The sequence below is a fragment of the Camponotus floridanus genome, unplaced genomic scaffold, assembly GCF_003227725.1.
Source record: "Camponotus floridanus strain SB8 unplaced genomic scaffold, Cflo_v7.5 scaffold116, whole genome shotgun sequence".
NCBI lineage: Eukaryota > Metazoa > Arthropoda > Insecta > Hymenoptera > Formicidae > Camponotus > Camponotus floridanus.
The window spans coordinates 370,077-379,510 of record NW_020229233.1 but is presented as its reverse complement, the minus strand read 5'-3'; the positions used below and the strand labels follow the sequence as shown (position 1 = coordinate 379,510).

Here is a 9,434-nt window from a genome sequence, read left to right as displayed (position 1 = left end):
TATTGCAGCAACATTGCAGAAAGATTGCAAAATGTTGCTGCAATGTTGCTGCAATATTGCAGCAACGATAAAATGTCCGCTTGTAGAAATTTTGCAATGCAAAATATTGTAGCATTGTTACGGTGCAACGTATTTGTATTGAAACGCGTTTTGCTACAAATACAGACACCGTTTTAAATTTAATAAATAAACTTTGAAAATATAAAAAAATGTTTAAAAAAAATAGGAAAAAATGTCTTTAAAAAAACATCTATTAGCATTTTATTAGATGTTTCTTAAATATTTATCTCAATAATATTACATACAATTATTTTACATACATTCGACACCAGAATATTTTAATACGTGCAATAAATGAATTATTTCCTATTTACCCATTCAATTAAGAAAAATCTGTTTAATATTCTGAAACCTAATGAAGGATCCAGATTATTAAACAAAATAATTTGTTTAATAATCTAGATCTCTCATTAGGAGAATATTAAGTAAATCAAGTCAGTTTATCGCCAGAAATTAAACTGACACAAGACAAGAAATATAATTACGACATTAATCCTTTGTAGATCTTATATCCATCTTAAATGAATTCGAATACGAGTTAATTAATTTTGGGTGTCGCCGCGTAGCGGCAAGTAAAGTGATGATGTTAGAGTAGCGAGGATAAGGGGTGGACGAAATAAGTATTACCACAGATTCATTGAGCTGCAACTTTTAATATCCAGTAACTGTTCGAGTAGAGTCATGAAGTAAGAAAGTATAAAAGAAACGAAACTAGAATTTAGAACGTAGATTACATAGTGTAGAGAGAGATTATACATTGCTCAATCTAACACTCCGCCTCAATGTATGAGCCGTAACATAAATGTAAATATAGCTTAATTTTTGCAAACACCAATATAAGAACGAAGCTTAACAAATTGGTCTCCTGTGAGACTTTTCGTAAGTATATCGGCAGTTTGCTCTTTGGTATTTACGTAATGCACGTTGATTTCTTTGCTTTGGTACATGTTTCTAACAAAATTGTATTTAACATCAACATGTTTTAATCTACGATGTTCCCATCGGCTTAACAGATGAATCACAGATTGATTGTCCTCAAACACTGTAATGGGATAGGCACTATTCACATTAAAGTCCTCTAAAAGTCCTTTTAGCCATATTGCTTCCGTCAAAGCTGTTGCCAAAGCAACATATTCTGCTTCAGTAGACGAGAGGGTGATTCCAGTTTGCTTTTTCGTTGACCAAGCTACCGTAGAGCCGAAGACCTGAAGTAGAAAGCCAGTAGTTGACTTGCGATCGTTGTCTGTAGCCCAATTTGCATCTACGTAGACTTGGAGTGGTGTTCCTGGATCTAAGCCTCGTTTGAACAGCAGTCCATAGTCGAGAGTGCCTCTAATATATCGAAGAACTCGTTTAAGGCCTTTCCAATGAGTTAATTTCGCATTGTTCTGGAAACGACTGTAATAGTTTACAGTAACACTTATGTCAGGACGTGTGTTGAGCATAAGAAACATCAGACATCCAACGAGCTCTCTGTATGGTTTTATCTCATTTATGACTTCTCCGTCATCGTTTTCTTGTTTTTCAGGATTTGCTTCCATGGGTGATTTGGAAGAATTGCACTCCGTCATTCCAAAGCGAGTGAGCATTTTTTCCATATATGCTCTCTGGCTCAAAAATAGGCCTCTTGATGTTTGCTCGATTTTTATTCCGAGGAAACTTTCAATTTCGCCAATGTCCGTCATAGCGAATTCATTTTTAAGAGCATTAACAATCTCTTGAATCTGGATTTCATCTTGGCCTGCAATGATAATATCATCGACATAAAGCAGTAGATACAGCCGACACCTTTGGGATATTGCTACATAGAGACAGTGATCTCGTTCTGATCTTTTGAATCCTAGGGTCAAGATGAACTCGTTGAATCGAGCATTCCATGCTCGTGGAGCTTGTTTCAGTCCGTATAAGGAACGATTCAACTTACATACGAGGCCATTACCTTGGGTGAATCCTTGAGGTAATTTCATGTATATTTCTTCATCAATAGTTCCGTGTAGAAAAGCATTTTTAACGTCTAGCTGTCTAGTTTTTAGCCTGAGTTGGTTGACTATCGATAGAAGGGTTCGCACCGTAGTGAGACGCGCAACTGGCGCATATGTTTCTTCGTAATCCAGGCCTCTTCGTTGAGAGCATCCTTTCACTACCAGACGTGCCTTGTATTTGTCGATATTTCCGTCTTTATCCCTTTTTATCTTGAAAACCCATCTGTTATTGATGATCTTTCTTTCAGGAGGCAATGGTATTAAGTCCCAGGTTTTGTTTTCGACAAGAGATGTAATTTCTTCATTTATCGCATCCATCCACTGCCTTTCATCATCTCGTCCTTGTATGTCGTCAAAATGTTGTGGAATATCTTCGACAAAGGATTCTGCGCTTAAAGCCAAGACAGTGTAGTCATTTAAATACTTTGGCTTGTTTCTCTGTCGTGAGCTCTTCCTCAAAATCCTTGCTTCATCAGCATTATCGAAGTATTCGGATTCTTCATCACTCGGGATATCTTGTTCTCCGCCTGAATTGGGAGACTCTTGATTCCTTACTGTTTCTTCTGTAGACTTCTGTAGACTAAAATCATCATAAAAATCTTCAGACTCGGAGGTAAACTTTGACTCGTTAAAAATAACGTCTCGACCTAATAATATTTTGCTACTTTCCGGACACCACAGTCGATATCCGTTCGCACAATAACCCATTAGTCTGCAGCGTTTTGAACGTGATTCGAATTTTCCGTTGATCAGTTCCTTTGGAATGTGAAGATGTGCAACGCATCCAAAAACCCTCAGTTTCCGAAGATTGGGTTTTTCTCCATACCAGAGTTCTGCTGGCAGCTTGCCTTTCACAGCGTTCGTTGGGCATCGATTGATTAAGTAAACAGCCGCTATTACAGCCTCGGACCAAAAAATCTTACTCATTTTTGAATTCAAAATCATACAACGCGCCTTTTCGATTATTGTTCGGTTCATTCTTTCCGCTACTCCGTTCTGTTGTGGCGTATAGGGAATCGTGAGTTCGAATTGTATTCCGCAGTCCTCGAAATGTTGACGAATTTCAGTCGAGAGGTATTCCCTTCCATTGTCACACCTGAATCTGCTTACTTTGAAATTAAAATGAGCTTCTGTCAATGATTGGAACATTTTAAAATGTTTGAGCACTTCTGATTTGGCTTTCAATGTATATGCCACAGTAAAATGAGTGAAGTCATCAATAAAAGTAAGCAAATATCTTTTTCCATCAAAGGATGTAACGTCCATTGGACCACAAAGGTCGCTATGAACCAGCTCGAGAGGTCGCTTTGCTCTGATGCGGTGAGATTGGTGAGGGAGGCGAGTCTGCTTGCCCTCCACACAGGTTTCGCAGAGCTCCAATGAAGTCTCCAATTCTTTCACATCTATTCCGTCTGCCATGCTCACAAGTTTCTTCAATCCGGAGCTGCTCAGATGTCCTAAGCGACGATGCCACAGTTGTGTTGTTTCACTGACATTGCAGACATTCGCGGTTTCCGTTACGCTTTCAACACATAGTTCATACAGCTTGTCTTGACGACGCGCGATTGCGGCGACTTTGTCCCCTTTCTTAATGATTCCTTTACCGTCTTCAAAAATTACTGAAAAACCATTCATTTCAAGTTTACGAACTGAGAGAAGATTACATTCGAGTCCCGCTACCGATAAGATTCCAGTTATTACAATGTCACTAGTTTTCCCGTTTACTCGCGCGCGCACTCTTAAGTCTCCGATTTTATTTGCAGTCAGCACGTGACCCGACTTTGCAACGCGTATATTTATCGGCGTAGTTAATTTCCGCACGTTAATTAATTTTGTCTTTTCCGTTGACAAATGCTCAGTAGATCCGGAATCTAAAACAAAATTTACGTTTGACACACTACTGTCACTTCCATTTGAGAAAAACACAAAGGCTTTTTGATTTTTGTTACAGTTATCATCAACCGCGGCATTCGCCGTTTCCGAATTCTTATCTTCGTTTTTCAATTTCCGACATTCGGACCGTTTGTGTCCAACTATGCCGCAGTGGTGACATCTATAATCAAACCGGTTACGTCTCGTTCCCGCGCTATTCCCGTTCGAATTAACATTCCGTTTATTGTTCGCGTTTCGATTTCCGGTTGAGTTCGCGTTCCGATTTCCGGTTGAGTTTGCGTTCCGATTTCCGTGGCGCTTATTCGTCGTAGCTGAGAACACGGTAGACGAGCTTCCACTTACTAAATCTGTGCTGCCACCTCGCTTCGCTTCTTCATCCAATAACCTTGTTTTGACGAAGCTAAGAGTTAACTGTCCACTTGACATTGTTTCGAGGGCTGTTACGACCATATCATACTCTTCGGGCATCGTTAACAATAGATGGCATACGATATCAATTTCTTCTATCTTAGCACCGGTCGATTTCAACTCCCGAACGAGCTTGTCGAACTTCAAAAAATGAGATGCCATGGATTCCGTTGACGCGTACCGCATGGTCAAGAGTATTTTTCTAAGACGAAGTTGGCTCGAGACGCCTGTACGCTCGAAACTATCCGAAAGAGCCTTCCACATATCATACGCTGTATCTTTCTCCTTCACGTACTCGAGATGACTATCTGAGATACGTTGAGTAATAAGCGACTTACATTTTTTGTCATTTCTTTTCAAGATAGGAGTTTGAGCGGCTGCGGTTGCCGCCGGTAGCCTTGCTATTAATGTATTAAGCTCTTCACCGATTAGATCAAAGAGATCATGTTCCTCAAGTAGAATCTGCATACGAAACTTCCAGTTACTGTAGTTGCTTCCATCAAAGAGCGGCACTTTGTACTTTTCATCGTCCGCCATTTTTGTCGCACTTTCGCACACGCGTTGTTTCTCAAAACTTTTCCGACTCGTGACTTACGAAGTTCATTCCGCGACTAAATTCCTTCTTCACACGCGCAACTCTGGGCCCATAACCTGATGATGTTAGAGTAGCGAGGATAAGGGGTGGACGAAATAAGTATTACCACAGATTCATTGAGCTGCAACTTTTAATATCCAGTAACTGTTCGAGTAGAGTCATGAAGTAAGAAAGTATAAAAGAAACGAAACTAGAATTTAGAACGTAGATTACATAGTGTAGAGAGAGATTATACATTGCTCAATCTAACATAAAGAAACATATGTTATACATTTTCGTTATGTTAAAACATTGTTGCAACATTGCCAAAATAATATTACAAAATAATGTCTCTGCATTATTGCTGCAACATTGCACTGCAGTGAGCAATATTGTAACATTGCAGCAACGTTGCAGCAAGCTTCTATGCTGTATGGGCAATTAAATATGATGCAATTATAAAATATTTTTAAATTGCAATAAACTCAAACTGTTTGATGCGCAAATTTACTTTGAACGCATGCAACGGACACTTCCAATCTTGATCATCTGGCGGCGAGACGGTGCATAAATGCACTTTGCCGCCACGCATCTTTATATAATCTAAAAATTTCAGAGCATGCTTGTGCTCTTCGTAATGCATCTGCATGAAGAATGATTCACAGCCCGGTAAAGCGACATCCACGCGACCGAAATATGCAGCCTAAATAATAAAATACAAAGATAATACAATTATTAATTATTGTTAATATTATGCGGATTATTTATTTTGTATTTAAAAAATATAATCTATATAATATATTATTATATCATATTATATATAAAAATATATTCACTATTTTCCACGGTTTTATATTTAAAAATATAAAGAAATTACGCTGTTTTTGCATACCATAGATAGATAATAATAAAATGCTTTTAATTCTATATTAATCTGCTCGTTAATCGCAGCTTCGGTTTCGTTATGAAAATCAAAACCGCTTCTCTTGTTGTTCGGCCACTTCATTGGTTTGTCGATGCATATGTCCGTTCGATTATAATCGTCACTTTTCGATTTTTTCCACGTTGAATTTGATAATTTTTGCAAACTAATGAAAAAAACATCATAAATTAATCAAAATATAGAAAAGAAAATTTTAATTTAAAAAAGACAAGACGATAATTTTATAATCAATCATAATTATAATCGTATCTTTCAATTTGGAGGAATAAGGTTTTATTCGTAAAAAACTTTTATTCTATTTTGTATTTTTATGTAAATAAATAAATTTCCTATTAAAATTATGATTTATCAATGCAATTACTTAATGTAACCTAATGAACCTAATCGCTGAGTTTGAAGATAGCATGCGTCATTCAATTTAAAAAGTTTATAATAGAATCTACAAATCAATACTTGGAACATTTTTTTTAATGACACAATTTTTTAAATTAATTTATATTTATTTTAGATTAATTTAACCCATTTGTAAATATCACAACGTAATAAAATATAGTGTTGTTAATAAATAAATTGATTAATAAACTATATTTTGATTAACTTGAAGACACATAATATTGAATTAAGCGTTTGGAGAGACAATTGCTTAAAAAAAAAGTAAATAAAATTAACAAAAAAAGAAAAAATGCATATAAAAATAGAATTATCAAATTATTATATGTATTGTGGATACGTTTGAATTTAATTGAATTATTAAACTATATTACATCATAAGTTTTTATATATATGAAGAAATGAGCATATAAGTTCAAAATTCAAAAATTTAAATTCTCAAAGATCCATTTATATTTATTTGTATTTATTTATAATCCTCCTAAAAGAATATGATTAGATATAAAGTAGTGCAAATCAAAATTAAAACACCTCAATCCTAAGCACTTTAATTTTATTTTTTCTTTCATCTACATTATTCATTTAATTGATATATATTGTAAGATATTAGAATTAAAGCTCTAAATGCATATCAACATATCCTAAAACAACTCTATAATAACTGTAATAAAACTATTATTTTCTCTGAATAAAATTTTTAGTTTTTAATTTTTTCATGTAAAAAAATTGTTTCTTAAAATTTATTTTATCATTGAATTTATATTTTCATTATAAACAATTGTATCAAATACAGAATGTACACAAAGTACAGAAATATTATGAAATTGTAAACTATTGTTCCATTTATTGTCCCAATCAATATTGTAACAAAAAAGAAACTAATACTAATTTGATTATTTATATTGTAAAAATGTTTTACTATAAATAATTACAATAATTCATAAATATGTCATTGATTTATTGAATTAGGTGAAGGATCCGATAGTTGGTGCGTATTATTCGAAGTATTTATAGACGCTTCTTGCTTTATATTACAACTGTTAAGATTCATGTTTATCACGGTGGTAGATGTGGGATTTTGCATATCTAATTGACTTTGCGCTATGTCTTGCAGAGCAGCTTGGATTCGCTGAAGGAGTGCTTCTCCTTGTCTCACTACTTCTTCCAATTGCTCACCGGCCTGTTGATTCTCTTGTTCAAGTCGACTAAGACTGGCTACTTGCAGTTCCTGAGATGATTCTTCACTTGGCAAACTCTCTATTAATGTATCTATATCTTTTGCGCATCTTGCAATAAGATTCGCAAATAAAGCAGCATAATCTAAAACAGATAAATCATATATGTTTAATACTAATGTACATTATATATATATATATATATATATATATATATATATTACATATAATATACATGAGATATATGAGAAATCATCATTACCTTCTTGAGGCTGATGTGATTGTGGAGTGCCATTGCGATCAAGATTAGAGAATTTACTAGGTGTAGAATACTGCTGTAGAATACCAACGCTGTTACAAAAGTGTTCCGCTTGCTGAAATAACAGACATTGATATATATATATATATATATATATATATATATATATATATTTTATCAGGTAATGCAAATTTTATATTTTTATTTCGCTGAGATATCGTTTACTTCCTCAGAATTTTGATTTTGTCAAATATATATATATATATATATATATATATATATATATATATTTGACAAAATCAAAATTCTGAGAAAGTAAACGATATCTCAGCGAAATAAAAATATAAAATTTGCATTACCTGATTTATAGTATCTTGTAACTGTGTCAGACGATCTGCCATAATGCCAAATTATTAATTCACAATTGATTTATATATATGTACATATATATATATATATATATATATACATATATATCATTTCACATTCGCCAGAGAGAAACCTGAGAGCGGCCATGCGTCCGCTGAAGCGGACGCATGTCCTGATGTACCCCTTAAGGTGCCTTTACATGGGAGCGTTTTAGCGTCGAGCGTTAAAGCGTCAAAAAGTGTGACATGCGCAGTGTGCCTAGTGATTTGTTGAAACGCTGGAGCAGTCAGTAAATCATCTAAATTGCGGAATATTATCAAATATTATCATTATTATCAATATTATCAATATTATCATTATTATCAAATATTATCAATAAAATGTCAGTTAATTATCGTTATCATCAATGGTTATTAGAATGTAGCAGCATTATTAATCATGAATATAAGAAACAAAAAAAAGTTACGTGCACACTCCACACGTTATATCCTATACAAAGAATACATTGTAATAAATAATATTCATGTTGTATTTAGAAAACATATATTTATGCCAATTATTCCTTCTGTTTGGTTATGTTGTAATACGCTACTAATCGCGCAATTCTATAATATATATTGTATAATGATATCTATTATATCTATTATATCTATTATATTTATTATATATTATATATATTAATACATTTTCTATTAAGAATATACAATCTACTTACCTCTACCGTATTTATTAAAATTTTGTTACTAGACATTGTTTTAGCGGTTTTAGCGTCAAGATGCTGGAATCTGCCTGTTCAGAATTATGCGCAAGGGTGCTGCGCACGTGTTTTTGACGCTCGACGCTTGACGCTAAACGCTTCCATCTAAATACGTCTTTAAGGTGCAATTTCATTGACGCTAAAAAGTTGCTTTATTGTTCAACCAGTGGTTGACGCTATATTTTATCGTCAATGAAATGACACCTTTAGGGTGCGTTTTCACTTGACGCTAAAAAGTAGCGTCAACCATTGGTTGAACAAAGAAGTAAGTAGTTGCTTCATTGTTTAACCAATGGTTGACGCTACTTTTTAGCGTCAAGTGAAAACGCACTCTTAAGGTGCAATTTCATTGACGCTAAAAAGTAGCGTCAACAATTGGTTGAACAAAGAAGCAACTACTTACTTCTTTGTTCAACCAATAGTTGACGCTACTTTTTAGCGTCAATGAAATTGCACCTTTAAGGTGCAATTTCATTGACGCTAAAAAGTAGCGTCAACCATTGATTGAACAAGGAAATAAGTAGTTGCTTCTTTGTTCAACCAATGGTTGACGCTAAAAAGTAGCGTCAATGAAATTGCACCTTAAGCGGCCTTTTCATTGACGCTAGAAACCAGCGGCAAATG

At 34.5% G+C, this 9,434-nt stretch overlaps 2 protein-coding genes across 3 annotated transcripts; both read right to left on the bottom strand.

Moving 5' to 3' along the window:
• Nucleotides 1-5,275: 5,275 nt before the first annotated feature.
• LOC109610453 (ferritin, heavy subunit-like) lies at nucleotides 5,276-5,923 on the bottom strand. The gene is made up of 3 exons (XM_020029465.2): nucleotides 5,810-5,923; nucleotides 5,429-5,620; nucleotides 5,276-5,341 (listed from the first exon to the last, which is right to left on the bottom strand). Exons 1-3 carry the CDS (start codon nucleotides 5,921-5,923, stop codon nucleotides 5,276-5,278), a joined length of 372 nt encoding a protein of 123 aa, XP_019885024.2.
• Nucleotides 5,924-7,187: 1,264 nt separating this feature from the next.
• On the bottom strand, nucleotides 7,188-8,924 carry LOC105257592 (mediator of RNA polymerase II transcription subunit 21). 2 transcript variants are annotated; one of them, XM_025415214.1, is made up of 4 exons: nucleotides 8,769-8,924; nucleotides 8,044-8,351; nucleotides 7,688-7,799; nucleotides 7,188-7,570 (listed from the first exon to the last, which is right to left on the bottom strand). In XM_025415214.1, the coding sequence occupies exons 2-4, from the start codon at nucleotides 8,083-8,085 to the stop codon at nucleotides 7,200-7,202; spliced, it is 525 nt and encodes a 174-aa protein (XP_025270999.1). In that variant the 5' UTR covers nucleotides 8,086-8,351; nucleotides 8,769-8,924; the 3' UTR covers nucleotides 7,188-7,199. The 2 variants fall into 2 exon arrangements, with proteins under 2 accessions (XP_025270999.1, XP_025271000.1); XM_025415215.1 differs by lacking the exon at nucleotides 8,769-8,924 and having other exon boundaries at nucleotides 8,044-8,412.
• Nucleotides 8,925-9,434: the final 510 nt, after the last annotated feature.